This window comes from Eumetopias jubatus, unplaced genomic scaffold (genome assembly GCF_037043125.1).
Source record: "Eumetopias jubatus isolate StellerSeaLion01/CBP00866 unplaced genomic scaffold, mEumJub1_p1.0 scaffold_7, whole genome shotgun sequence".
Taxonomy (NCBI): domain Eukaryota; kingdom Metazoa; phylum Chordata; class Mammalia; order Carnivora; family Otariidae; genus Eumetopias; species Eumetopias jubatus.
In genome coordinates this window covers 106,331,711-106,356,804 of record NW_028274813.1, presented here as the reverse complement: position 1 = coordinate 106,356,804, position 25,094 = coordinate 106,331,711, and the positions used below count along the sequence as shown (strand labels likewise).

At 39.9% G+C, this 25,094-nt stretch overlaps 1 protein-coding gene and 1 non-coding gene across 2 annotated transcripts; both read left to right on the top strand.

The window, feature by feature from the left end:
- The first annotated feature begins 7,291 nt into the window (after nucleotides 1–7,291).
- On the top strand, nucleotides 7,292–23,569 carry TIPIN (TIMELESS interacting protein). The gene is made up of 8 exons (XM_028099916.1): nucleotides 7,292–7,390; nucleotides 10,097–10,237; nucleotides 10,362–10,440; nucleotides 10,835–10,910; nucleotides 14,753–14,875; nucleotides 15,104–15,167; nucleotides 21,146–21,346; nucleotides 22,976–23,569. The coding sequence occupies exons 2-8, from the start codon at nucleotides 10,105–10,107 to the stop codon at nucleotides 23,164–23,166; spliced, it is 867 nt and encodes a 288-aa protein (XP_027955717.1). The 5' UTR covers nucleotides 7,292–7,390; nucleotides 10,097–10,104; the 3' UTR covers nucleotides 23,167–23,569.
- LOC114206616 (small Cajal body-specific RNA 14) lies at nucleotides 16,078–16,213 on the top strand. The gene has a single exon (XR_003608696.2).
- Nucleotides 23,570–25,094: the final 1,525 nt, after the last annotated feature.

Here is a 25,094-nt window from a genome sequence, read left to right as displayed (position 1 = left end):
TTGTTAATTTTAGCCATCCTAACCGGTGTAAGACCATATCTCATTGTAGTTTGAGTTGCATTTTCCTAATAGTGAGTAATGTTGAGCATCTTTTCATGTGGCTGTTGGCCATCTGTATGTCTTCTTTGGAAAAATGTCTATTCATGTCTTCTGCCTTTTTAACTGGATTATTTGTTTTTTGGGTGTTTGAGTTTTATAAGTTCTTTACATATTTTGTATCACTAACCCTTTATCAGTTATGTCATTTGTAAATATCTTCTCCTATTCTATAGGTTGCCTTTTAGTTCTGATGATTGTTCCCTTCTCTGTGCAGAAAATTTTATTTGGATGAAGTCCCAATAATTTATTTTTGTTTTTGTTTCCCTTGCCTCAGGAGACATATCTAGTAAGAAATTGCTTAGCCGATGTCAAAGCTGATGTCAAAATTGCAAAGCCGATGTCACAGGTTGCTGCCCGTGTTCTTCTCTAGGGTTTTAATGGTTGCCTGTCTCACATTTAGATCTTTAATCAATTTTGAATTTATTTTTGTGTATAGAATAAGAAAGTGGTCCAGTTTCATTCTTTTGCATGTTGCTGTCCAGTGGGAAATCCTTTATTTTCTAAGTGCTTGAACTCGTGAGCACCCACATAGACTGCCTCCCAATCATATCCTGAAGGTGTCAGTTGGTCTCAAGCTTAAGAAGACAGAACACAGATGGCATCTACAACAGAGGAGATGGGAAGGAGAGAGGAAAGTGGGAAAAGTGGTATCAAGATGAGGGTTTTGCTAGATTTAATGTAACCCTCTCTCCAGGAACCCTACAAGAGTGTCTATATCTACTAAATGAGTGACTTTTATTGTTGGAACTGGAGAAAAGGCCTAAGTTGAAGTGGTTCAGAACAGAAATAATATGTAAGATTCAGGCACTCGGAGGCCCAGATGACCCTGAGGACCTAGGGCTCACTGGGTATTTACAAAAATCTCGGGAAGGCCTTCAACTTCCATAGGCAGTGGAGGTGATGGGGATTTGAGTCAGATATACTTAACCTTTAAGGAGTAGGGAGACCCAGTTGATACTCTGGGCCTCTGCATGATACAGCCTTCAACATCACAAATTTAGACATGCTACTCTTTGACCACAATGGGCTGACTTGCTCAAGAGCTCTCCTGGAAAAACCTGAGGCACCATTCAGAACTCAGCTGCCTTTAAGCCTCTGTCTTCACTCAGTCTCTTCCTGTCATTACTGCATTCAATGCAGAGTCCAAGGTCCATCACCTCCTGCAAATATTTCAAGTCTCTTGTCCCTTTCTCTTTCCATTGCACTTACCTTACCTGGAAAACTACGACCATGGAGTGACCCAGTCATCTTCTCTGATCCTTCACTTCCTATCACAAACCTACATCGAAGCTTTTCATCCTTCATCTTAGAATGGAGAGATGTGCTGTATCCTCCCATCAAAGGTATCTCTTCTCTCTGTGATCTGGATCTCATTCCATCTGTCTTTTCTTTTTTTTTTTTAAGATTTTATTTATTCATTTGAGACACAGAGATAGAGAGAGAGAGAGAGAGAGCATGAGCAGCGAGAGAGGCAGAGGGAGAAGCGAGTTCCCCGCTGAGCCAGGAGCCCGATGTGGGGCTCGATCCCAGGACCCTGGGATCATGACCTGAGCCGAAGGCAGACGCTTAGCCATCTGAGCCACACAGGCGCCCCTCCATCTGTCTTTTCAAGGTCTTTGCTCCTTTGATTTATATACATATAAATCAATATACACATAACAATCAATACATATGTAACAATACACATCTAAGAATGCATATGTGAAACACATATATAAGAATGCTCAATAGCAGCACTATTCATAGTTGCAAAAGCCTCAAACCATTTCAAACGTTTATTGACAAGAAAATGGTTAAATAAATTATGGCACAGCCAGTAATAGAATAATATACAGCAGTGAACAATTTCTAAACTACAACTGTATGAAGCAACATAGAAAAATCACAGAACAAAATATGGAATGAGAAAAGCAAGCGTAAGCAGATTACAGGCATTTTGTTATCATTTGTCTAAAGCTTAAGAAGAAGCAATATCAAACAACATATTGCTTATATTTTTGGGCCTATACATACATACTAAAACTAGTTTTTTAAAGGAATTATAAATACAAAATTCAGGATAGTGGTGGTCTCAGTGGGATGGGAGATTCAGGGGCAATGGGAGAAGGGATAAACATATAGTAGGAATAGTTCTTTGGTTGGACGGTATGTTGACAGGTGTGTGTATCCTATTGTTATGCTTTATAACATACATGAATATTACATATATTATTTTATAGGTATCAAAATTTATATACAAATAATATTTAAAACCTTCAGGGGCTATAAAAAAAAAGAATCTATAATGAGACTCCTCCGATCAAAACAGCTGTCCTAATCTTGCTTTTCATTCTTCCTAACAACACAATCTGAGTCAAGCGGATCAGTTTCTTTACTGAAGCTTAATCGTTTTTTTTTTAAAGTGGGCTCCATGCCCAACATGGGGCTTGAACTCAAGACTGTGAAATCAAGAGTCACATGCTCTATAGACTGAGCCAGCCAAGTGCCCCTAAGCTGCATAATTTTTTATACCTTTTTTTTTAAAGATTTTATTTATTTATTTATTTGAGAGAGAGAGAATGAGAGATAGAGAGCATGAGAGGCATGAGAGGCAGGAGGGTCAGAGGGAGAAGCAGACTCCCCGCTGAGCAGGGAGCCCGATGTGGGACTCGATCCTGGGACTCCAGGATCATGACCTGAGCCGAAGGCAGTCGCTTAACCAACTGAGCCACCCAGGCGCCCCTTTATACTTTTTTTTTAAGATTTTATTTATCAGAGAGAGAGAGACCGAGGCAGGCAGAGGGAGAAGCAGGCTCCTTGCTCAGGAAGGAGCCTGATGTGGGACTCGATCCCTGGGATCACGACCTGAGCCGAAGGCAGATGCTTAACCGACTGAGCCACCTAATTTTTTATACTTCTATAATTTTCCTTATCTTAGGGCAACTTCCCATACATATATCCAAATCTGAGTTGATTCCAAGATGCTGCTCAAGTTCTAGATCTTTCCAAAAGTCTTCCCTGACTACTCCACCTCTTGTTCATCTTTCTTCTAGCACTTAACAACATTTGGGTTCTGGGTGCCTGGGTGGCTCAGTTGGTTAAGCGACTGCCTTCGGCTCAGGTCATGATCCTGGGGTCCTGGGATCAAGTCCCACATCGGGCTCCCTGCTCAGTGGGGAGTCTGCTTCTCCCTCTGACCCTCTTCTCTCTCGTGCTCTCTATCTCTCATTCTCTCTCTCTCAAATAAATAAATAAAATCTTAAAAAAAAAAACATTTGGGTTCCAAGTAAATCAGCATTTAATTGTATATTGTCTTCTATCTTTTTTTTTCTTTTATCATTTATAATCAGTCAACGTATGTGAGCCAGGGTTCTTCACTGCAAATAACACAATTCAGTCTCATCTCATTACTAGTTTAAATAGAAAAGAAATGTATTAAAGGATACAGATGGCTCCCAGAGTCTGAGTGGGCAGAAAATAAGGCTTGGGAGCTATCATAGTACTAATGCCAAAATTGTGTTGTTCTGTTGCTCCACTGGAGACACCGGAAGCCTGAGGGTAGTAAGTCCATGGTTGGGTACAAGTGTCTCTACCACCTATTCAGTGTCCTTCATTAAAACAGTACCTTGGGGATCATCTAATCCACACCTTTTGTATTACAAAAGAGCAAACAGACTCAGAGCAATAAAGACAGATTTGATCATGTCAGACTTTTAAGTTCTTAGTAGAGCTGATAATGTGGCTTAAGAATGTATTCTAGGAAAGATTCCAGAAGGCATAACACAATGCACAGTGATGTAATAGTCTTCTTATGCTGAGAATTGTTTGTGTGCATTATTGCGAAAGTACTAGCTATTCATGTTAATATTTTTGGAAATACTCCAAAATTATAGATTTGAAAAATAAATGTATTAGTTTTATTATCTCTATTTTGTTATTTGAGGCAGTCTGCTATGTCCCCCAACATCTTTTTACCCCTTTCACAGTAACAGAAACCCTAAATTTTTTCTGGGCCATGACCACTAACAATAAAGATTATGTTCCCAGTCTCCTTTGCAGCTGTGTGTGGCCATGTGATTACATTCTGCATAATGAGATGTAAACAGAATTGTATGCAGCTTCTGGGAAATGTTCTTAAAATGTGCTGTTTTTCCCTCTTTCCTACTGATTGGAATGTAGTTGGAGCTCTAGAAGCCATCTTGGACAATGAGGTGAACTTGAGAATGAGATGCTTATGTGGTAAAGCAAGAAGACAGGAGCCTGGATTCCTAACACCATGGAACCCCTTACCAACTGGACTCATTACCTCCAGATTTCTTTCTTTCTTTCTTTCTTTTTTGAGATTTTATTTATTTATTTGTCAGAGAGAGAGCGCACAAGCAGGGGGAGTGGCAGGCAGAGGGAGAAGCAGGCTCCCTGAGGAGCAGGGAGCCCAATGTGGGACTTGATTCCAGGACCCTGGGATCATGACCAGAGCCAAAGGCCGGCACTTAACTGACTGAGCCACCCAGGCATCCCCCTCCAGATTTCTTAATACATGAGAAACAAATAAGCTTTCTTTTTTGTTTCTTGCTATTTCAGTTTATTTTAGTTTTTTTTTTTTTCCCTGTTATTTGTAGCTGAATCAGATCTGAATTTATTATTCCTGGACTGGGCCACCTCAATTGTTAATGCTGATGTAGACCTGATTGGGTGATATAATCCCAACTCGGGCATGTCATGTACAAGCCAGGGACAAATGGATGCCACAGTCTTGAGATGCAGTCCCCAAATGCACAGCAGACCACTACCACCAGCCGGCCTAGCACTCACGTAAGTGTTAAGCCCAAATAACACCAACCAATCAACAAGAATCTGAGACTTCATTTTTTTAATAGATATAGATAGAAATAGTTCATGGTCTTTTGGTTGTAAAAGATGTACTCCATTCCTCTTTTTTCAAACTTCATCTCTGGACTGGGTGGGTACTCTGCTTGCCAGAAAAACTTTTACACTCCATACTCAATCTTTGCTCTTTAATAGTCTGTTTTTTTTCTTTAATACGATTCATTTTTAAAAACATTAAACTCTTTGGGTATCTGCCTGGCCCAATCAGTACAGCATGTGACTCTTGATCTCAGGGTTGTGAGTTCGAGCTCCAGGTTGGATGTAGAGATTAAAATAAAATCTTTGAAACAAACAAACAAAAAACAATTAAGCTATTTTAAAAGCGTGCTAATGACATGGTCTGTGGGAAAGCTATCTTTAGATCTCTGGTGAAATTGCTATGGAAAATATATTTCTAGTATTCCTCACATATGAACAAAAAAGACAATTAATCTTGACAATAATATGTCAGTGGTAGTTATATTCACATGGGCCCACAAATAACTTACCAAAGTCCTTACATTTTCTCAAAGGGTCAAACATTCTAAAGATTATATGGATAATAACAGGTGACATTAAGTACTATAATTTCATCCTCCTCATAACCCTATTCAGTAGGTTCTGTTATTAATACTGAGAAAACAGAAGCACAGTCTAAGGTCACTAAGTAGTAAATGATGGAACTGAGGTTCAAATCCTCAGAGCTTCTGCTCTGGGCTTTTGTGTGTGGGAGTGGGTGAGGGGACATGTATAACTTTTCAATTTTTTGAAGTGCTTTTATATTTATTCGTGTGGAATATAGACTGTAATCTGGATAATTGGAAGAATGCCTCTTGCCTCAGTTATTCAGACTTTTGAAGTTGACACAGTTCCTCTTCAAATTAATGTTAATTTTCTTTCTTTTTTAAAAGATTTTATTTTTAAGTAATCTCTACTCCCAACATGGGGCTCAAACTTATAACCCCGGAGATCAAGAGTTGCATGCTCTACCCACTGAGCCAGCCAGGCACCCCAGTGGTCATTTTCTTAATTGCTTAATATTAACATATATTATCTTGCATGTATAGATATAAATAAATGCGTTTTATACATATTTTTACATAAATAAATGTATGGAAATAAAATCATAAAGTTAAAGAAAATGTGGTACATGTACATATTTGCATACATAACTTTAGATAATATAGCTTGCAATTTATTTTATCTTATTCTTCTCACACATTTGATTTACTCTTTTATAATTTTATTATTTATTTTTAAAAAAATTTTGTCAGAGAGATAGCGAGAGCTCAAGCAGGGAGAGTAGCAGGCAGAGGGAGAAGCAGACTTCCCGCTGAGCGGGGAGCCAGACTCAGACTCAATCCCAGGGCCCTGGGATCATGACCTGAGCTGAAGGCAGATGCATAACCAACTGAGCCACCCAGGTGACCCTCTTTTATAATTTTAATAAAATACTTCAAGCTATAGAAAAGTAGAGAGAATGTTGCGACACTACTCATCTTCGTGGTTTGTCCAATCTTGATGCTGTATTTGCTACAGATAACTTTTTTTGTTTTTTGAATAATATATTTATATGTTCAAAAAAGGTATAGGGGGGACTGGCTGGCTCCCTTGGTAGAGCGAGTGACTCTTGATTTCAGGGTCATGGTCATGAGTTCAGACCCCACTTTGGGGTAAAGCTTACTTTTAAAAAAGGTACAGAGTTAAGTCCCCAACCTACCTCATCCCATATGCCCAGTTCCCATCCCATTAGTTACATATTTATTTTCCTCACTTGTGTGAATGGGTGGGCAAGTAAGTAAATACGAATATATTTGGACTCACTTTTTTTAAGTAAACTCTACCAAGTGGGGCTTGAACTTACTACCATGAGATCAAGAGTCGCATGCTCTATGGACTGAGCCAGTCAGGCTCCCCTTAACTCACTTAAAAAAAAAATTTACAGGTAACATATTTTTTACATTTTTGTGTCTACACTCCTAACACTAACGCTTTACCACCTCTTTCCTCAGCTTGTTATTCAATAAACAGTAAAACTCAATGTTCAAGGAATTGTTATTAACTCTGAAGAATCGGTAGTTTCTTATCAAATTCTTTCGCCTCTATTCTTTCTGCTCCATCCACAAGCCAGTTTTCTAGAAAACAGACGTTTCCCCAAAGTCTAAAGTGCCTAGAGCGAAACAAATACGAGCGTTAAGCGAATAAATTTCACCTCCTCTAAGGAATTCCGGAGGGCGGAGGCAGCGGGACCCCGGAAAGGCGGGGACGGACGCGGGTGGGCGGCACCCGTGGGGAGGCGGGTCCCGCGGACTCCACCCAAGCCCCGCGCAGATTTGGCGCCAAACGCCGGGGCCTCTTCTCGCGGAGGGATCTCCCGAGTCTCGCGATCAACGCTGTTTGGAAGCCGCGCTTAGCCCCGCGCTGTGGCTGCCGCAGTGCGCCCGAGGTGAGGAGTGGGTACGCGGGCGAGTGGAGGGCTGCGGGACGCGGCGGTCGAGCGAGGGGGACGGAGGAGCAGGGTGCTGGGGAGTCGTGGGGAGGGAGTGTGGAGGTTGGAGGAAAAGACTGAGACGGACCTGGGCAGAGCGGGACTGGAGAGGCCGCGACCGGTGGGGAAGAGGGCGGGCACTTTTACCTGTCGTTTTTCTTTGGGGTCCCCCTCTCGCCAAACTCAGCCTTTTAGCGGGAGCGAACGGGCATCAGTCCACCTTTACGTCGCCGGCTACTTTCTGTCCGGGGGCTTCTAAGCATAGAAAGCGTCTTGTGAATGTGGGATGAATGAAGTTGAAGGGAGACTAGGGCGGGTGCGGGGATGGGAAGGGTGGAGAGGGGGGATGGGAAGGGTGGAGAGGGGGGATGGGGCGGGAGAGTGGTTTTAGGGTGGCTAGCAAAGGAGGACACGGAGTCAGTCTGGTGGGACTTCCCTTTCGACACGGGCTACTGTTTTGTTAATTTGGATGAAGTTGGACATTGGACCCCTAAGGGTCTGGGAACGCATTGGAGTTTGGATATTAAATTTCTTTCTTACCTTCACTCCTGTGAGAGTTTGAGGACTGGGGGCGGGGGCGGGGAAGCTAAGAGAATTTCATCGATGTCTGAAAACAGTGTGCAACCACCGTCAAGAAGTGAAAGATAAGAGAGCTACCGTATTCACAGCCAGTTTACTGACAGACCCCACCCCACGCTTGGCCAGTTCCTTACATTGCATCTTGCTACACTGAATATAGTTTGTGCCCTGCCATCAAATTCACAGCTCCCTGTTCTCAAAAGTGTGAACTCCATTTCTTCCCAATGAAACCTGACTAGAATTAAACTTAACTTGAATATCCGTATTGTAGATAGGAAGCTAGTTTAGATTATATGACTTCTAACTGCCTTTACAATTTTGAAAATCTGTGGTTATTGAACCTTACTTGAAGATAAGGTGGGTCATCATCAGGAGTTGATGACATTGTTATGTATCTGTGGTCATGGAAATTTAGAATCGGAGAGCCTTTAGGGATCATTTAGCTCTAGTAGTATTACAGTTTGAAGGAAGCTTTGGAATCTTTATTCCGTCATTCAGCAAGTATTTATGGAGCATCTGCTGTATACCAGCTTTGGGGATACAGTGGTGGAGCACAAAGAGACTCACCTGGTCTTTGCCTTTTTTAGAGCTGCAGTCTAGTATGGAAGACAAACATTAGATAATCACAGAAATGGAATATGATATTGAGACTGGGTAAATGCTATGAAATTGGTACTTGACACTTTGAATGCTTATTATAGGCGGATTTAATTCAGGGAAATTGGGGTAGACTTATCTGAGGAGGTGAGAGTTGAGATCTGAAAGGGATAAGGAGTCCGGGAAGAGCCTTCAAGATAGGAAACAGCCTTATTATTATTAGCAAAGGACTCATGGCCCAAGGGATATGGCTCTTTCAAGAAACTGAAAGAAAAGATCATGAAGAGTTGTATGACGTGAGGCTGAAAAAGTAGGAAGGTGCCAAACCAGGCAGAGCCTTGGAGTTTTATCATTAGCCCAAGAGCAGTAGGAAGCCATTGAAATATTTAAGCTAAGTGGTAATGTGATTGGCTTTGTATTTCCAGACCTTCAGTCTAGCTGTAATATGGAGAATGGTTTGAAAAAGGCAAAAGTGGTTATGAGTAATGGAGTAACCAAAGGAAGAAATGTTAGGAAATGGTTGTGGAGATAGGGAGAAATGAAAGACTTAACTGATGTTTAAGAAGTAAAATGGACAGGATATGTAGGATGGGGGAAGGAAGTATCAAGAATGACTTACAGGTTTCTTACTTGCATGGCTGGATAGATGTCACCCACTGAATTGGGAAAATTTAGAAGTTTGGTTTTGTACATGAGAAGTTATGGTTGCCTCTGAGAAATTGAAGAGCTGTAAAATGAGAAGTAGGGATCTGGAGCTTAGATTTGATGGTATCTCTGGGTAGAGATAAAAAATTAGATATTCATCTATAAATGATTATTAAAATCATGTGCATAAAGAAGTGAAGAGGGCCTAGGGTGGAGTCTTGAATACTTACTGACCAGACTAGGGGAAGATGAATCTGCAAAGAAGATCCAGGAGGAGTGTCCAGAAAGGGAGGAAAACCAAGTAAGTACTGTGATTCAGAAGCGAACAAAAATGCTTTTCCAGAAAAAGAAACTGATCAAAAGTGTTAGCTGTTGTTAAGAGGTCAAGTTCGATGGTACTGAAAAGCATCCTTTCAGGTTATCAACCTGAGGATTATTACCCTTCTGTGAAAGGAAACCTTAACTAGAAGAGGAATATGTAAACAGATTTTTATAAAGCTACTCTGGTTATAGTGGGGGTGAGGTACCTGAACCCTGCCTATTTCACACCCATTTGGACCATAGTTGGAAACCCTCTGAGGGGAGACTCAACAGTTGAGATAAAATGATTTGCTGAAAATCATGCAGTTGTTGGGTGGTAGGGTCTGTGTTAGAACTCACTTCTAATTTCTAACCTGGTTTTTTCCCATAACTACTCTCTACTTCTTTTCATGATGTGAGTTTGAAATACGGTTTAACCGACTGAAACACATGCATTTTGCTGCAGGTGGAACTTAACTGTGTAATAAGGAGACTACTTCGATGAATAAACAGGTTTATTTATTTATTTTTTTTTTTCTGTAGAGGAAAAGATGCTGGAGCCACAGGAGAATGGCTTGATTGACCTACCAGATTATGAGCATGTAGAAGATGAAACTTTTCCTCCTTTTCCACCTCCAGCCTCTCCACAGAGAGAAGATGGTGAAGGAGCTGAACCTGATGAAGGTCTGTGTAGAATTCCAAAAAAGTGCCTGTGTTCAGTTATCCATCTATTAGCATAGAAATGATACATTTTATAGATGAGGCTTAAATTATTTAAGTAATATTAAATCTTGGTATATTTCACCAGAGTCAGGGAGAGGAGCACCTGTTCCTGTACCTCCAAAGAGAACAGTTAAACGGAATATACCCAAGCTGGATGCTCAGAGGTGCATTTACTATTTCCTTAACCATTTGTTCCCCCCCTTTTTCTAATGTTATTTTTTCCCCCTTATATTAAAAAACTTTTACTTGGGATGATTTGGAGATCAGTTATTTGTCTTTTTTTTTTTTTTTTAAATATTTATTTATTTATTTATTTGAGAGAGTGGGGAGGGCAGAGGGAGAGGGAGAGAGAATCTCAAGCAGTCTCCCCACTGAGCATGGAGCCCACTGTGGGACTTAATCTCACGACCCTGAAATCATGGCCTGAGCTGAAATCAAGAGTTGAATGCTCAACTGACTGAGCCAGCCAGGTGCACTTTTTTTTTTTTTCCCCAGTTCAGCAGATAATATTTTTTCTTATGGTTTTGCTTTGGCCTTGAAACATATTTCTCTTCACAGATTAATTTCAGAGAGAGGGCTTCCAGCATTAAGGCATGTGTTTGATAAGGCAAAATTCAAAGGTAAAGGTCATGAGGTAAGAAATGTCTGATTTTTATTCTTTGTTCTTTCAAATATCAGTAGAACTGTGGGCCCATTATCATGTTCTGAGGAATCTTATAATGTTTCACAGGTACCATCATTTATCATCGTATTTCTTGAGAAACTAAGATGTGGAAAGGGCACTGCCTGAAGAATCAGAAAACATGTCTTGTAGTCTCATTTTTGCCACTGTATTACTTTAGGAAAATCACATCTAAGTCTGTAAGCTCTGAGTTTGTACTTTATAATTTCTAGGAATAAAACTGACTTAGTCTACTTTAAAGAGTGATTTTAGGCTTCCGGAGAGCAAAGACTTTACCTGTATCAATCACTTATGTGTCCCCAAGATATGACACATATCTTGTCATGTGTCTGATTCATAATAGACATCATTTAAGTTGAAAAATGAAGACATTTAAGAACGGTTGATCACTGTCTAAATGTATATTGTAAAGGTTCTTATCTTACCTTTTTTTTTTTTTTTTTTAAGTAGGCTTCATGCCTAGCATGGAGCCCAATGTGGGGCTTGAACTCGTGACCGTGAGATCGAGACCTGGGCTGAGATTAAGAGTCAGATGCTTAATTGACTGAGCCACCCAGGCACCCCTAAAAGGCTCTTATCTTGGAATAATGTAGATTATAGGTACAATTTTTTGCAGATTATGAAGTATTTTCAAATACTTTAATTCTCAAACCTGTGGGGTAGGTGTTGGTCCCATTATCTAGTTAAGGAATTTTAAGAGTTTTTTAAAAGATTTTATTTATTTATTTGATAGCGAGCACAAGCAGGGGCGTGGCAGAGGGAGAGGGAGAAGCAGACTCCCCACTGATCAGGGAGCCCGATTCGGGGTTCCATTCCAGGACCCTGGGATCATGACCTGAGCTGAAGGCAGCCACTTAACTGACTGAGCCGCCCAGGCACTGGAATTTTAGAGTTTTAAGTGTCCAATGCCAACAGTTAAGGGGAGAGCTTAGACTTCCTCTTTCATAGCCTAGCTAGAGTAATGTTAATACAGAAGTGAGCATCATCTTAGTGTGGTATGCAGGATAATAGGAAAGAGGGAAGAGGTTGAAAGCAGACAGCAATTCAGATACTGTTGCACTACCAGGGTGAAGGTGAACAAGGTAAAGATAGCCTGATAGGGTAGTAGTAGAGAGATAAACAAAATACAGTACTTGTAGGCATGGGATATGAGGAGGTAAAAAGTAAAAAATAATCCCAAGAGGGGTGCCCAGCTGGCTCAGTTGGTAGAGCATGTGACTCTTGATCTTGGGGTCGTGAATATAAGCCCCACATTGGGTATAGAGCTTATTTTAAATAAATAAATAAATAAATAAATAAATAAATATTGGGTGTAGAGCTTACTATAAATAAATAAATAAAAACAAAAAATCCAAGATTTCAGAAGCTGGGAGGCTGAAAAATTGTAGTACCTTTGCTCAGCTTCAGCAGACAGGAAGAGAGAAGTCTGTGTCCTATTTTGCCACAAAACTAAATGTAAGTCAGGATATTTTAAAAGCATACCCAATTCGGAAAAAAAAAAAAGGGACACCTACCTGGCTCAGTCAGTGGAGCATGGGACTTGATCTTGGGGTTGTGAATTCAAGCCCCAGGTTGGACGTAGATCTTACTTAAAACAAAAAACTCCAAACCGTACTCATCTCAGTTAATTCATTGCCCTTGTTGAAATTTTCAGGTTGTAATGATGAATTGGTGCTTTGAATTTAATGAAGTCTTCATCATTTTCATAATAAGTACTTTATTAAAATAAATGAGTTTATATGAAGGATAAAAATTTCGTGTTTCTTCACTGGGTGAGGGTGAGCTCCGGGCATTTATGCTTTTTAGTGTTCTGTACTTTGCCCTTGGAAATTCTTACTGTTTTGTCACAAAGCTGAATCCGCACTGCTTTTTTCTCCATGTATGACTTGGGACTTATTTAGGTGTATTTAGGTGTTTCTCTTGTGACCTTTAGGTCTAATATGACATTGTGAGGTGACTGACCAGCTCCCCCCAACAATTGGAAAATAATCTTAGGTGATTGAATTAAAAACAAACAAACTTACCTTTATTATCAGAATGAGAAGGATAACACATACTCTCAGTATTACTTTAATATATATGCTGCCGAAGCAAGCTCTTAGTATTACATGTTTAGTTACTGGTAGGGTTGACCATTGGCTTCTTAGACAAGATCAGATAACAACAATAATGGCCAGTATTTGAGTGTATACTTTGCGTCAGGCACTTTACTTATTTCTCATAACCCTACAAAGTGTGTATACTATTATTCTCATACATGAAAAAGAAGGCACAGCGGCAAAGTGATTTGCTTAAAGTCATACAACTATTAAGTAGTAGGATTGAGATTTTGATTCTATACAGTGTGATCCAGAGCCTGTGCTTTTGACTGTTCTATTTTTTTTAAAAGATTTATTTATTTGAGAGAGCGAGAAAGAGAGAGAGAGTACATGAGGGGGGGGAGGGTCAGAGGGAGAAGCAGACTCCCCGCTGAGCAGGGAGGGAATCGATCCAGGGACTCCAGGATCATGACCTGAGCCGAAGGCAGTCGCCCAACCAACTGAGCCACCCAGGCCCCTGCGACTTTCTATTTTTTTTTTAAATTATTATTTATTTGACGGAGCACAAGCAGGGGGAGCAGCAGAGGCAGAGGGAGAGGCAGACTCCCCGCTGAGCAGGGAGCCCAATGTGGGACTCGATCCCAGGATACCCAGATCATGACCTGAGCCAAAGGCAGATGCTTAACGGACTGAGCCATCCAGGCGCCCCTTGACTATTCTCTTTTTAAAATACTGTTAAGGGGTGCCTGGGTGGCTCAGTCAGTTAAGTGTCTCCCTCTTGGTTTCTGCTTGGGTCATGATCTTAGGGTTGTGAGATCAAGAGAGCCCCACATTGGGCTCCCCACTTAGTGGGGAGTGTGTTTGGGGATTTCTCTTCCTCTGCTCTTTCCCCCCACTCGTGTGTGCAAGCTCTCTCACACACTCTCAAAAATAAGTAAATCTTTAAAATACTGTTACAAGAAGAATAAAATATTTTACATTAAAACCAGGAATTTGGAATTTTGTTATTCATTAGTCCAGTTTATTAAACTTTGTTTTCATTTTAATTTTTAAAAATTTTAGTGTTAAATTGAAATTTCACATATGAAGAGGAATTGTGCCCTGAGAATGTTTAAACTGTTGTGAGTCTTTGTACTTTGCCCTTGGGATTTCTGAATATATTTTCAGTTTTGAATTCTCAGTGCTTTGTTCTGTATATATGATTTAGGGACCTGTCATTTTGTTTAGTTATTCCTAAAAGATAACTTGACATATTTTATTAAAGCTTATTTTCACATGTTACTTTACAGTTCTGAAAAGATACATGATTATCCATCTGCCTTCAGCTCAGTTCATGATCCCTGAGTCCTGGGATCGAGCTCTGCATCAGCCCCACATCACATCTGGCTACCCGATCAGCAGGGAGACTGCTTGTCCCTCTCCCTCTGCCGTTCCCCCTGCTTGTGCTCTCTCTTACACTCTCTCTCTCCAATAAATAAATTCTTTTAAAAAAAGATACATGATTATCTTTTAACTTTCATTAAGTTTTTATACTGGGTTTTTTTTTTTTTAAATCATATCCAGTGCTCTTTTAGACTGTAATCCTCTAAGCTCAATAAATAGTTCTCTTCTTAAAGTTTCTTCAGAAGTTTCTTAACCTTATAAATATAAAATGACACCAGTGACTTTGGCATTACTATTCAATTCTAAAATCTGCTGACAAGGTCAGTTGTGAGAATGAATCTTCTATTTAGCATTTTTATTTTTATGTGCCAGGCTGAAGACTTGAAAACGCTAATCAGACACATGGAGCATTGGGCACATAGGCTATTCCCTAAACTGCAATTTGAGGATTTTATTGACAGAGTTGAATACCTGGGAAGTAAAAAGGAAGTTCAGGTAGGTGTTGAGATTATTATGAATATCATTCATAATGCTAAGTAGTGCCAAGAATGGATTTTAGTTGAGGCTAAGTCACTGTTTGGCATTTTCATTTTGAAATCTGTCATGGTAGAAGGAAAATTAGTAGTTATTTGAAGAACAACTTTTTGAAACTAAGAATTGAATAAATTCTCATTTTCCCCCAAATGTTACTGATGAAAATGTAAAAATATTCTTTATTTTCAGACCTGTTTAAAACGAATTCGACTTGACCTGCCTGTTTTACATGAAGATTTTATTAGCAATAATGGTAAGAATATAGGTTTATTTATAATAATTTTGCTTTTAGAAATAGATCTAGTTGGGGCAGGGGTAGATTAAGCAGTGGGTTCTTCATCTATATTGAGTATTGAGTAAACATAATTACAGTAAATAGGAATGAGTTAAAATGCCTTGGTACATCTAGAATGTTGTTTGACACTTGTTTCTTAAAGACATGCCTCCAGTGCCATTAAGAGATGCTGTAAAAATATATTTAGTCAGAGAACTTGAACCTTTGAGAACTGATACCCACTGAGCCTTTGTAGTGCTTGGTTAATGAAAATAAATGACAAGATGTAGTGTTCATATACATATACACCATTAAAAGTGGCTCTGGGGAATTAGAATAATTAGTTGATGAAATAGTTTACATTTCCCTTCAGAGTATAGATCCAGTACACAGATGGTCCCCAGCTTAACAACGGTTTGACTTACGGTTGTTTGACTTTATAATGGTACAGAAGTGATAGGCATTCAGTAAAAAACATACTTAGAATTTCAAATTTTGATTTTTTTCCCCAGGCTAGCATATGTGCTGTGATACTCTCTTGTGATGCTGGGCAGGAGCGGCCACACTGCCCAGTCAGCCACATGGTCATGAGGGTAAACAACTGATAGACTGACCACCATTTTGAACCCATACAACCATTCTGTTTTCCACTTTCAGTACAGTGTTCCATAAATTACATGAGATATTCAATACTGTATTATAAAATAGGCTCTGTGTTACATGATTTTGCCTAACTAGGCTAATGTAAATGTTCTGAGCACATTTAAGATAGGTGAGGCATATTGAATCCATTTTTGACTTAAGATTTTGTCAACTGATGATGGTCTTATCAGGATGTAACCCCATTTTTAGTTGAGGAAGATTTCTATAGGTCTTCAGTAAGACCCATGTGACTGTTCCTGGTACTGATTGCATTTGTTAGTTGTACAGTGCAACCATAGGCGGTCACACATATCAAAACATATGGTTCCTGCCGACAGGGTCTGTATAGTTATCAGATTCTCTGTGCGATGGCTCCATACATGTTTGTTTGTTTTTGTTTTTTAAACTTTTAATAGATGTGGTAGAAAATACAGCTCCCTGTAGAATCCCCCCAAGTTATTGATAAATTGGAAAATGTGAAGAATTGTGATTTAACTAATCCAAGATTTAATATTTTGGTAAGGTATGATATGTATCACTGGCATAGGATTTGGTATATGGAAAGGAATTAGTAACTACAGTAAATCCCACAGCACATACCACTGGGTTAGATAGTTTATTCCGGTAGCAGTTTTTGAGCTGCATAGTGTGTGCTTGAGTTTCAGGGATAAAGATGAATAAGATCAGACCCCTTGCTTCATGGGCTAGCAGACTAGTGAATGAGTGAGACATAAGATCACCCGATAGGTGCTGAAATTAGAGGGAGAAACGGGGCACAGCGTAGGTTGCAAAGGAGAGCATAGTTGCTTTTACCCAGGGGAGGGGAAAGAAAACCTTACAGGACAAATCACAAGTACTTTGAATGAGAAGCAGTAGAGTTCAGGCAAAGGTGGTTTTTGAGAGAGGGACTCATTTGTGCAGAGGCGTAAGTGAACCCGGGACTACTGATGGGATTATAGGCTTGCTGAAATACTGGGTACATAGAAGAGGCCTCTATCACAGAGCCTTGTTTGTTGAATCTGTCTTTGTATCCTAAAAGAATGGTCTTCAGATCTTTTGGATAAAGGCACTACAGTGGGAAAAGTGTTTTGAGTATTTTATTTATTTTTTATAGTACATGTACTACTGATATGATAACTAATACTTTTTTTTTTAAGATTTTATTTGTTTATTTGACAGAGAGAGAGACAGCGAGAGAGGGAACACAAGCAGGGGGAGTGGGAGAGGGAGAAGCAGGCTTCCCGCGGAGCAGGGAGCCCGATGCGGGGCTCGATCCCAGGACCCTGGGATCATGACCTGAGCCGAAGGCAGATGCTTAACGACTGAGCCATCCAGGTGCCCCAATACTTTTTTTTTTTTTTTAAGATTTTATTTATTTGAGAGAGTGAGCGAGTGCTGAGTACGAGCCGGGAAAGGGGCAGAGGGAGAGAGAGAAGCAGATTCCCTGCTGAGTGCGGAGCCCAATTCGGGGGCTCTATCCCAAGACCCTGTGATCATGACCTGAGCCGAAGTCAGACACTTAACCGACTGAGCCACCCAGGCACCCAAAAGTGCACATTTTTATTCTCACAAGAACATTACCATGAGGTTTAAAGTGAGAACAATATGACTTAATATTCTACTGAGTATTTTATTTTCTCCAAAATTTGGGGCTGATACCTCATTGATGTTGTAGATACAGTTATTCTCCCCCCCACCCCCCCATCTTGGTTTCATCTTACTAAGATGCATCCAAATAGAAGTAGAGTATCCTTAACCACACTTAATGTTTTCCCATCCCGTCACTAATGCAAGGATTTTTGTTGAAGTCACAAGCGAATTATCATCTACGTTTTTTCAGTCAGTTGTTTTTCTTAAAAGTTAATCAGGGGTTAAATTTTAATATTTTTGACAGAGAGATAGTCCTGTAACTCCTCTGCTCAGAGCCCCGTAGTGGCTCCTTATTTCACCCAAAGCGAAAGCCGAAATCCTTAATGTCCTCCTTGGCCCTACAGTATCTATTCCTTACCCCACCCCCCTCGCTTCTCTGACTGTATCTTTTACAGTTCTCCACTCAGAGTGCTTTAGCGACTGCTTGCCTCCTAGCGGTTCTTTAAGTCTTTTGCACTCTTACACTCAGCCTTGAACATATCCTTCGTCCTCCTTCCCACCCCCAAGTCTGCATGGCTGTCTTACCCCTTCAAACTGTGCTCAGATGTCAACTCCGTGAAGTTGTACTCCTACCCCCAGCCCTGATTCCCCTATCCTTTTTTCCCCATAGTACTCATTTCCCTTTAATTATTGTATATTTGCTTATCGGTTAGTTTATATGTGCCAAAATGATGGCATCCTGTAGCATGTTGAATATTTGTCTTAAGCTTCTTTGCCATAGTCGCTTGCCTGTTAATGTTGCAGTGAGTGAATTTCATGTGTGGTTCTAATTTTTTTAATCCCATTTTTATCAGTCGAAACTCTATCAGTGGTTATGTTCACATTGGTTTCCCATAAAATATTGTATTAAGGAGGCCATGTACTACGGAAGAGATGACTACTTTCATGGCTCACAAACAGTAGTTCTTTACGTATGTCATTACCATTAACTCGGAATCCTGTACACCCTGCAAGGTGAAGCATGGTAGAAACCCCAAAATTGCATAATTGGTTCTAATACTTGTTTCTTTTTTTTTTAAAGATTTTATTTATTTATTTGAGAGAGAGAATGAGAGAGAGAGAGCACATGAGAGGGGGGAAGGTCAGAGGGAGAAGCAGACTCCCTGCCGAGCAGGGAGCCCGATGCGGGACTCGATCCCGGGACTCCAGGACCATGACCTGAGCCAAAGGCAGTCGCTCAACCAACTGAGCCACCCAGGCGCCCCCTAATACTTGTTTCTTCTCTAGCAATGTTTTCTCCCTGTACCCCATCCATATTTCCTGACAAAGGAATGCATCTTAGTTTCTTGCTACATTTTTTTTTCCATGTCAGGACAAGTGTATTGATTTTTGTCTTTCACTGTTAAGGAAGAAACATCAAAAGGGATTTGGTTGTAAAATTAAATATCATAGGATTTTTAACCTCACCGGAATAATTATAAAGGACCTGTTTTAAACGTTTGCTAGTTGTGATGGTTTTTACTATATTAGCTAATACCTCAAGGCACAGTATATACATAGGACAAGGTTAGTGTGTGAAAATTTGTATTTCAAATGGTGGTCTCGGTGATTTTTTTTTTTTTTTTTGCCTACTTGTCAGATCAGATGACATTTTTTTTTAACCCTGTAATGTGAATGATGTAGGAAGAAGGTGAAGTTTCAGCTTTGCTGTTTTCTTAATTCTTGTTTCTCTATTTTCTACCTTCTCTTCTATATATTATTTTACAAAAATCTTTTTAAGCTACCACTTGTGCATTTTGTTGAGGTTGTTTTGGTGTTAAAACTAGACAGTCTGCTTGGGCGCCTGGGTGGCTCAGTTGGTTAAGCGACTGCCTTCGGCTCTGGTCATGATCCTGGAGTCCCGGGATCGAGTCCCACATCGGGCTCCCTGCTTGGCAGGGAGTCTGCTTCTCCCTCTGACCCTCTTCCCTCTCGTGCTATCTCTCATTCTCTCTCTCTCAAATAAATAAATAAAATCTTTAAAAAAAATAAAACTAGACAGTCTGCTTAACTGGGTGATCAGAATCAGCTGTATGTCACAGTATGCTGAAATTTAAAAAATGAGTGAGGGCCCAGCTCTCCCGCCCTTCTGCAGTGTGGAGCTGTTTGCCTTTAAGGTAGCACCCAGGCCACACAATAACTGTCATATGGATAAATGATAGTTTGTCACTGCCTGTCTTTATTTTAAGTTAGTTCAATAATTTTAAGTTAGTTCAGTAATTTTTCTAAATTCTTAAATATAAATGGAAGATACAATATATACCACTGTGGATCATTTTGAGGGCATCCTACTTTGAGATAACTGGTGTATAGGGCTTTAAGAATTTATTAGGACTAATGTAGAGAGCACAATTTTTTAAATTAATGTGGAAATATGTCCACAGATCTCTAAATTTTTTTTCTTTGATTTTATTTTTTATTAAATATATTAAAGATTTTATTTATTTGTGAGAATTGAGAGAAAGAGAGAGAGAGCACATGAGAGGGGGGAGGGTCAGAGGGAGAAGCAGACTCCCTGCTGAGCAGGGAGCCCAGTGCGGGACTCAATCGTGGGACTCCAGGATCATGACCTGAGCCGAAGGCAGTCGCTTAACCAACTGAGCCACCTAGGTGCCCTGAAAGATTTTATTTTTGAGTAATCTCTACACGCATTGTGGGTCTTAAACTCACAACCCCAAGATCAAGAGTTGCGTGCTCTGACTGAGCAAGCCAGGCACCCTTCCTTTTTCATTTTGTGTCTGAGTTTTACCCTATTAAAAAATAGCTTATATAAAATTATTACTGTGTTATATAGACACTATAGCAAGCTATTGAAATGTTTTTGTTTAAAGCAAGAATATGGTTTGGATTCTTTTAAGTTCATTAGCCCAAGCAGAAAATATTTTCTAATAATAACTAAGAACTTGTGCTTTCTGTTCATGCATATTTTTAAACTAGTATTTCCATTTGACCTAAAATGTCTCTTTAAAATGATTTATAAGGGCGACTGGGTGGCTCAGTCGGTTAAGTGTCTGCCTTCAGCTCAGGTCATGATCCCGGGGTCCTGGGATCGAATCCCGCATCGGGCTCCCTGCCAAGCAGGGAGTCCGCTTCTCCCTCTCACCCTACCCCCTCTTGTGTTCGCTCTGTCTCAAATAAATAAAATCTTAAAAAAAAAGTGATCACTCCTCTTAAAATGATTTATAAATATTCCTTTTACTTGTTTGAATCAAGCACGTACAGGTGTCCCTTGAACACCACAGGTTTGAATTGAGCAGGTCCAGGTACAGATTTCTTAAGGGTCAGTACTGTAAAATGTATTTTCTCTTCCTTATGTTTTTCTTTAATAACATTTTCTTTTCTCTAGCTGACTTTAAAAGTATAGTATAAAATACACATAATATAGGTAATATGTGTTAATTGACTATGTTATTCGTATTCTGGTCAACAGTAAGCTATTAGTAGTTAAGCTTTGGGGGAGGCAGAAGTTCTATGTGGATTTTTGACTGTGCTGGGGGTTGGCATCCCTAACTCCTCTGTTGTTCAAGGATCATCGGTATTTGGAACATTCTCACGCCCCAGAGCAATTTGAGGAAACAAATAGTTTCTTCAGGTCTGGCACCTTGTTACTTTAAACTGGTTTTTAACTAAGAGCTGCATTAAGCTTTTTCTAACTAAAGATGTACTAACTTTCATCTCTACTGCAGATGAAGGAGAAAATCATGGCCATGATGTAACTGCTACCCAATCAGATCCCTTTTTGACAAACTCATTGGAAAGTGAGAATTTTGCTTCTGAGTCAGGTAGAAGCCTAACAGAAGAACAACAACAGAGAATTGAGAGAAATAAACAACTGGCCTTAGAAAGAAGGCAGGCCAAGCTGAATAACAGTCAGTCCCTCGGAAATGGTAAATTTTATGCTGGGTTTTATGTGCTACCATTAATATATTAGGGCATGTTAGAAATTTTAACTTCTCTACTATCTGCAAAATAAAATGCCTCTAGGAATAGAAAAATCTGATATATTAAGTTTATGTATATCTGAGAAAGAGCACGTGTGTGTGTGAGCATGAGCTATTTGGAATCCTCAAAGAATAAATGAATCCAAGATGGTTCTCTGGATAGCGGAGTACCTCTTAAAAATGTTTTTTAATCACTTCAACTTGATTCTGAATCTTTCAAAAATACATTCTTCCCTGACTCCTTAAAGTATGTGACACGTATTTTATCTTTATTTTTTTTAAAGATTTTAAAAATTTATTTATTTGAGAGAGAGCGAGCGAGCACGAGGGGGGGAGGGGCAGAAGGAGAAGCAGGCTCCTCGCTCAGCAAGGAGCCCGACTTGGGGCTCAATCCCAGGACCCTGGGATCATGACTTAAGCCAAAGGCAGATGCTTAACCAACTGAGCCTCATATTTTATCTTTAGCATCATAATTTTGAACATTAATTATTATGGTACTTTCCTAAACATATAGAATGCCTTGTGCACCCTTTGAGGATTTCAGAGCCATTTGCTGTGACATTTAAATAGGTCCTTACTTTTTATTGCATTGTGTCACTTAGCTGTCAGTTTGCTTATCTGATGCATTCTCTTCTCTTTTTTAAAACTGTCTTAAGGGCTGCCTGGGTGGCTCCGTCGTTAAGCGTCTGCCTTCAGCTCAGGTCATGATCCCAGGGTGCTGGGATCGAGTCCCATGTCAGGCTCCCTGCTCAGCGGGGAGTCTGCTTCTCCCTCTGTCTGCCGCTCCCCCTGCTTGTGTGCATGCTCTCTCTCTCTCTGGCAAATAAATAAAAATCTTTTAAAAAATAAAACGGTCTTAAAATTTGCTATTTTTAAAACAGATTGGGTTTGCTAATGCAAACTGGTTTTGAATGAAGCAGATTGCATGTCTTTCTCAATTTCCAATGTAGTTTTCCTTTTGAAATGGGAAAATAAGAATTATGGTTAAGTAGTGAAGATACCATGTTATAAAACAAGTTTCACCCAAGATAATGGAATTTGCAAGTGAAAATTAGTGTAACTACATTGTTGTTCTTTCCAATTAAAATCAGCTTAATCTTCAACTTTACAAATGGATATTTTATTACTACCAGGTGAAAAATTACATGAAGCTCCAACTATCATTGATGGCACTTCCTTTGCTGTCATTATCAAAGTGTACCTGGCAATAAGCATTTTAAGGCTCATCTTCTATTTATAACATATGACTTAAAATTTGCCTAAATAGAAATAAGGATCCTAAATTTTCTTTGCTAGAGATCACTTTGATGTATAGCTGTTAAGAGCATTTTTTTTTGAGCATTTGATTTTTAAAAACTTTTATCTCATAGCTGTGATATTGAATGAGAACAGTTGCATTTGGCTATGAAGACTTGCATTTTTGAGTGGACTTGATACATATATAAAAATGACTATTTGGAAGAAAGTGATCATAAATTTTATTTCCACGATATAAGCTTGTGGAGAGATTTATATTTATCAGGTCAGATTGGATCAGGTGCTTATAAGGAGTAATAATGATGATTTCTCTTTCAGACTTGTTAATAAATACACCCAGGGCACAGACCATTGAAGAGGTTAATACAGGTGAGGATCAAGAGGAGGAGTCATTAGATGGATTTAACAAAGACATTCTAGACCATCCACATAATAATGCTGCTGCCAATGCTGTAAATGAGGAGGAGCAATTAAAAATAGAGAACACACAACTGGACCAATCCTTTTAAAATGTACAGTAGTAACTTTATGCTTTATCCAGAAATGTTACTGAGGTTGGATAGGCATCAACTAAGAAAATCCATTAACCTGCTATCCTCTAAGTTTTAGATTAGTATGTATTTTGTCTGCTTGGAGTGAAAATCCTTATGTAGTAAGACTTTCACAGATTCCGGTTTAAAATATGGTATTATTTATACTTGTTTCTTATTAACTTTAGTTGAGCCTGTTTATTCTCCTTAGTGTTTATTTTTATATAGATATAACTTTATAAAAATGATTAGTAGTTACAAGCACCTTCTGCTGCTAGTGTGCTACTGAATGTCTTGTTTTCACTAAATTGGGGGTTTTGAGATGTAAATATGTAATGATTATTAATGTCTTTTTTAAAAGAAATAAAAATCATAAACTATCTCAAGGCTTTATGAAAGTTTCTTACTGCTATTTAGTCCTGCAATATACACTTTTGGTAAAATGTTTAAGGTTTCTGTATGTGTTTACGTGTATTTTGAGGAGTCATTTTTTTAGTATTTTTTTTAAGATTTTTTTTTTTTTTTTTTTGACACAGAGATAGTACAAGTAGGCAGAGCGGCAGGCAGAGGGAGAGAGAGAGAAGCAGGCTTCCCGCTGAGCAGGGAGCCGACGTGAGGCTCGATCCCAGGACCCTGAGATCATGACCTGAGCCGAAGGCAGACGCTTAACGACTGAGCCACTCAGACGCCCCATTTGAGGAGTCATTTTAAAAGGGTCACCTGAAAGGCTGCTGTCTTGCCTGGCCTGCGTTGGTGCTAGGGGAGTTCACATGCTCCTTGATACTTTACTGACTAGTGGGAGAAACTTGCAAAGCATCATGAGGAACACAGAGCACCTAGGGATGATCCAGATAGGGCACCTTTGCATTTGTGGAGGACAACCCAAGGGTTGGGAAGGACATGTCTAATAATGATACAGAAATGGAAATCTAGGAAGTATGAAAGACTTGGGAATGGCAAATATGAGGCTAGAAATGTTAGGGCCAGATGGCGATAAGATCTGATTGGAGTTTTTCCTGCCTGAGTTTATCAGCTTGGTGGAGAAGTAAATTACAGAAAAAGTGCCATGTTGACAACCGAGTTTAAAGGTCTTTCTAGTTCATGGCAGATTTTGATGGGCAACAGGGAAAGGCAAAGCAAGTTTTTACAAACTAGGAGATGGGAAGTTTGCTTTTTTTTTCTAAATTTTTTTAAGATTTTATTTTTTTAAGTAATCTCTACACACAACATGGGGCTCGAACTTAGAACCCTGAGATCAAGAGCCGCATGCTCCACCAGCTGAGCCAGCCAGGTGCCACGGGAAGGTTGCTTTTTGTGAGAGAGACTGGCACAGTGATGGTGTTAAAGTGGCTTTGGTTTCTGTGAGGCTGGGACAGGCAGGCATCTTAATGCCATCAGGCTTGCTGACTTCTGTTGGGGATGGAGAGTGACAAGGATGGTTTGGCTGAAAGGAAGTTGAGCACAAGAACATACGGGTTGGGGGAGGGGGCCTCTGTGGCTGGCTGGGGACTGGCCTCGCAGTGGACTAAAAAGTTACTCTTCCAGGGTGGGATACACTGGCAAAGTAACAAGTCTTCAACAGGGGCAAGGCCAATGCAGCTCCATCCAAGGAGTACTCAGCAAAATGAGAGCGTGGAAAGGGAAGTTTGTGAGAACACCTTACTTACCTGTGCACTCCACCCCACTCCCTGTGCCTTGTCCCCAACTGGTGTGGGGACAGCAGGGGAGGTTTGAGTCACATGAAATAGGAGTCTTAAAGTGGGCAGGTGGACAGAACTAAGTCTTACCTGAAGGCAACTGAAAAGTTAATCTGACAGCTGTCAGAGGGGCCTAGGACCCAAATGGCCCAGAGGAACAGTTACTAGAAAAATTAAAACTTATTTTGAAAGAACGGATTTGAGACAAGC

What these genes read in the sequence shown, in the direction of transcription:
- TIPIN (XM_028099916.1), top strand. Translation starts at nt 10,105, where the DNA reads ATGCTGGAGCCACAGGAGAATGGCTTGATTGACCTACCAGATTATGAG. An exon ending in TCAAAGGTAAAGGTCATGAG is followed by an intron (nt 10,911 to 14,752) that starts GTAAGAAATGTC and finishes TTTATGTGCCAG; the next exon opens with GCTGAAGACTTGAAAACGCT. An exon ending in CAGTCAGTCCCTCGGAAATG is followed by an intron (nt 21,347 to 22,975) that starts GTAAATTTTATG and finishes TTTCTCTTTCAG; the next exon opens with ACTTGTTAATAAATACACCC.